This window comes from Parus major, chromosome 3, assembly GCF_001522545.3.
Source record: "Parus major isolate Abel chromosome 3, Parus_major1.1, whole genome shotgun sequence".
Classification (NCBI taxonomy): Eukaryota; Metazoa; Chordata; class Aves; order Passeriformes; family Paridae; genus Parus; species Parus major.
In genome coordinates this window covers 110,601,030-110,605,570 of record NC_031770.1, presented here as the reverse complement: position 1 = coordinate 110,605,570, position 4,541 = coordinate 110,601,030, and the positions used below count along the sequence as shown (strand labels likewise).

The following is a 4,541-nucleotide window of genomic DNA, read 5'->3' as shown; positions in this document are numbered from 1 at the left end:
AAAAAAAAAAAAAAAGGAAAAAAAAAAGAAAAGTAAAATATAAGAATATTAATGACCAGAACCCTCCAGCTATTGGAGTGGGAATTCAGCCATAAACTTCAGCGAGTGCTGATGAGCTGCACAGGGAACTTCAGCCCCTTCCTTGCTCGTTAATTAATGTGTGTTAGCTCAGGGTAGCTGCTGGCAGAAGGGGTTTCATCCATTAATGACAAAGATGTTTCCCAAAGTGGTGTGCAAACAGGGAAGGACAACATTTCCCAGTAAAGTTTGCTGTCTTGGGAAATGGATTCGTATTGAATTTGTTTACCACAAGTGCTGGTTAGAAAAGGTGGAAAAAAAGACTCAAACACACACTGCAAGGAAATTTATTTATAGCAGGGACTGCACAGCGCTGAAGATGTCCTGAAAACCAGACAGGTTTGGCTTGGAAGAATCTTAAAAATCTTCTAGTGCATTCCATTATCCCAGGTTGCTCCAAACCTTATCCAACCCACCTTGGGCACTTCCAGAGATCCAGGGACAGCCACAGCTTCTCTGGGCACCCTGTGCCAGGGCCTGCCCACCCTCACAGGGAACAATTCCTTCCCAATTTCCCATCTAGCTTTGTTCTCTTTTAACTTAAAGCCATTCCCTGTGTCCTGTCCCTCCATCCCTTGTCCCCAGTCCCTCTCCAGCTCTCCTGGAGCCCCTTTAGGCCCTGGAAGGGGCTCTGAGCTCTCCCTGGATCCTTTTCCTTTCCAGATGAACACCCCCAGCTCTCACAAAGATTTTCCTCAGAAAAATGCTTCACCTGCCTTGGGTGGATTTTGTGCTGCTTTCTCTTCTCCCTGGGCTCGTGTCCAGAGATTTCAGAGCTGGGTGTGCTCTTGGTGTTCCAGCTACAGCAGCCAACAGGAGAATATTCCTCTTTTTGAGGTGGCTGCAACCTGCATTTAAGGCCTTGCCCACACTGGGTGAGCAGTGCTTGTCCTCACAGCAGCAGGAAAGTTTTCAGGGGAAGTGTCTGTGGCTTCAAGAAGGATTTGTCAGGATTATTGTTCATCTGCTGCCCAGTTTCTGGGTGCCAGCCCCCAGAATTCGCAGTGGCAGGTACCCAGCACCTCCACGCAGCGGCTTTGCCGAGGAGACAAGGACTGAGTGAGCAGTCACAGCAAATGTCCCTTTTCTCTCTGGGATGTTGTCTCTTGCTGACAGGTTTCAGGTATCCTCCTGGGGCCACAGGAGCGTGTGGAAAAGGCTGGGAATGACAGGGCAGTGCGCTGAGCCAGAGCCTGGGACTGATCTCCTCCTCCTGCCTTCTGTGTCTATTTATTCTGCAGGATTTCAGAGCCGAGCTGTGAAATTTCGACTCCAAATTCCCTTATTTTTTTTGCCCCCTCCCCAAATCCTCACAAACCTGAGGCAGAGATTGGTTTTCCCACTCAGGCTGTGTGAAGCAGCTCCCCTGAGGCACCTGAGGTTGGATCCAGCTGTAACATCCCCCCTTCTGCCGCAGGTGGACAGCGGGGGACCTCTGGTTTGCAGCTACTGGGACACCATGAAGTGGTTCCAGGTCGGCATCATCAGTGGAGGAAAGCCAAACAACAGGATTTTAACACCTGTTTACAGCTACCAGGGATGGATTGAGAAGGAAACAGCCATAAGGGGAAAACCTTTCTTCACTGAGGGTGTGGACAGCGGAGCACATCTCAGGGTTGCTCGCTCCAGGGCTGGAACACGGGTGTTTCTGCAGTATTGTCTCCTTTTATTTATCTTTTTAATAGCAATTCTCTCTACACTGAGGGAAGATTTTTGAAAAAATAAAAGTCACAACTGCCACTTCATTCTTTTTTCTGAGGCCACCCTGCCCCATGTCACTGATGTGGACACAGGCACCAACAGGAGATGTCACAATGACACAGGGAGTGAGGCAGAGGGTGGAGAAATGAAATGGAGGAGGCAGAATTTGACCAAGGTGGGCCATAATCCTCTGGAAAACACAGATTTTCCACACTGCTGGGTCACACTGGACTCAGTTGTTTGCTAAGCTCAGATGCCAAGTGAAGATGTGACATCTGAAGGTGCTGATCCCCTTGGAAAGTGTAAACCCAGAGGAAGAGATTCACTTTATCATTAGTTGTTGTAGGATAGCTCTGGGCTTTTGTATCTTACAGATATTTATTAGCTGCCCTAATTTATTTTAGTCTAATTTTAACTAATTGTTTTGTTTTACTAAGAGCACTCACAGAGAGCTCAGCCCCTGCTCAGGTGCTGTCAAACTTTGGGGACAGAACCACCGAGGCACTGGAAGAGGTTTCCCAGAGAAGCTGTGGCTGCCCCTGGATCCCTGGAAGTGTCCAAGGCCAGGCTGGACAGGGCTTGGAGCATCCTGGGACAGTGGAAGGTGTCCCTGCCCATGGCAGGGGGTGGGACTGGAGGAGATTTAAGGCTTATTCCAACTCAAACCATTTTAGGATTTTGTGGTGAGAGAAGTGTTTTGGGGGCTATCCAGAAAATGCTGCCGACAAAACCCCTCAGTCTTAAAAATAATCAAAATTAATCCCTTGCAAGTCGATGGTAAAGCAAAAGGAAAGAGATTTTTTCTGCTCTGTTTGAGGTGTTTTTTTTTTCCTGAGAGCTCCACATCCCAGCCTGAGCTGGGACTGAGCTGGTCCTTCACATCCTTCCATCCTACACGTGGTCCTTTATTAATCTCCAGCATTCCAAACATGTTCTGCTGCTCACAAGGAGGTTTCAGCTTTTCCTGGGAGCGATGGGGAAGGAGAGAAGCAGCAAAGTCCCCTTCATGTCCCACCTTTGCATAAAAACACCTGCAATTTGCAGCAATGATAAAACCCAGTGAATGTGCAATGGGACAGAACCTCACAAATTGGTTTTAATTACCTTGATATTTTCTGGCTAGCTGGCAGAGAAGCCTTGTAAATGAGAATTAATTCATCTACCTTAAGCTAATGCAAACCCATCTTGGCATAAAAGTCAGGCTTTATTTTCTGTGTTATCTGAGCAGAAAATAATGCTTAATTATTATTAGTTCTGAGTAATGCTTATGAAAATTGCTCCACATTAATTTCACATGGCTGACTGGCTAATGGATGCATAAGGGTCTTGTAACCCTTTGCAAAAAGACTAATAAGAGCTAAAAACAAGGGGAATATATTACTTTAACAGCTATTAGTAGCAGACAGTGTCTGCTGGCATTAATACCTATATTTATTTTCCTTTCTATTAATAATATATCAACAGATTCTGGAAGCTGTGGACGTCAGGAAATATTTCCTAATGTTGCAATCTCTTCAGCTGCAGAATTGTTTCCCCCAGAGGAAATGAGAGAAGTCCTCCTGCTTAAATTATTTTAATGTAGGGGTTGTATAAAGCACTTTTGTCTCCAGCACATGGCAGGGAAAAAGCCTGGGCTTACAGGGGCCTGCAAAATGACCCAGTAGGTCTTTTCCATCAGAAGCATTTGCAAATTGATCATGGTCTGTGCTAAATGAAGGCAGGGCACTGCTGCTCCGGGCTTTGATTCATCCTGCTCTTTATTTATTCAATGGATCTGGGGATAAGTTTGTGCTTGGTGCCTCAATTTCCCTGCTTGTAAATAGAGAGCATGAAAGAGGCTCACTTTCATATGTGGAGCATCACTCCTGAAAGTCCAGACCAGCAAAGAAACAAACAGGAAAAACCTTTTCCTCCTTATTTAAAACATCATAAAACTCAGTAAAGTGAATTCATCTTTCTTACTACTCCCACTGTTCAATAATTAGGGTGAGAGAGGACATGTCTGTTTAACATTTCCAGGCTGCAGTTAGGTCTGATGAAAACATCTGGATGCTGTGGGGTTTTTTTCTGAGGGTGTTTGGGTTTTCAGGGAGCATTCTGACTGTGGATTTCATGGGAATATGTTGGAGCCACTCAAAACCAAAATGCAGCTTCTCAATGGGACACATTATCTTTTTTGTTTTAGCTTTACCACATTGGTGTAAATGCTCATGATGTTATTGCATTGTGTATTTGGAGAATCCCAAAATGGTTTGGCCAGGAAGGAACCTTAAAGATCATCCAGTTCCACCCCCTGCCATGGGCAGGGACACCTTCCTCTATCCCAGGTTACTCCAAACCCTGTCCAACCTGGCCTTGGACACTCCCAGGGATCCAGGGGCAGCCCCAGCTCCTCTTTTGGGTTTAGAACACCATTTCCAGACTGAAGGACCTCAACGTTCGTGCTTCAGTCTGCAGTTGGCAAAGTTCACTTTTTGTCTTAACTTACAGCTCATTTCTTATTGCCCCTCCCTTCTTCCCAGAGGCAGATTTTGTTTGCAGCACTACACCTTTAGCAGCAAATAAACAGGATATGGAAATGCTTAGAGACCTGGGAAAACATCTGTAAGAGGATTCAGGGGGAAAAAAATAGGAGGATATGAGTACTCAAGCAGAGAAAAGAGGTGGTCAGGAGCTGCTTGCACATTTTGCTGAGGAGATAAGAAGAAAAGCTCCCGTGAGCACTGAAGGCAGCAATTTAAAAGCCAATACATCAAAGTAAT

General features: G+C 45.7%; 1 protein-coding gene across 1 annotated transcript in view; it reads left to right on the top strand.

Moving 5' to 3' along the window:
* The window catches only part of PRSS55 (serine protease 55), a 16,406-nt gene extending 14,611 nt beyond the window's left edge, over positions 1–1,795 (top strand). The window contains exon 6 of the mRNA XM_033512949.1: positions 1,496–1,795. Within this exon, the coding sequence (XP_033368840.1) occupies positions 1,496–1,795 (300 nt within the window). The remainder of the gene's footprint in view (positions 1–1,495) is intronic.
* The last annotated feature ends 2,746 nt before the right edge of the window (positions 1,796–4,541 follow it).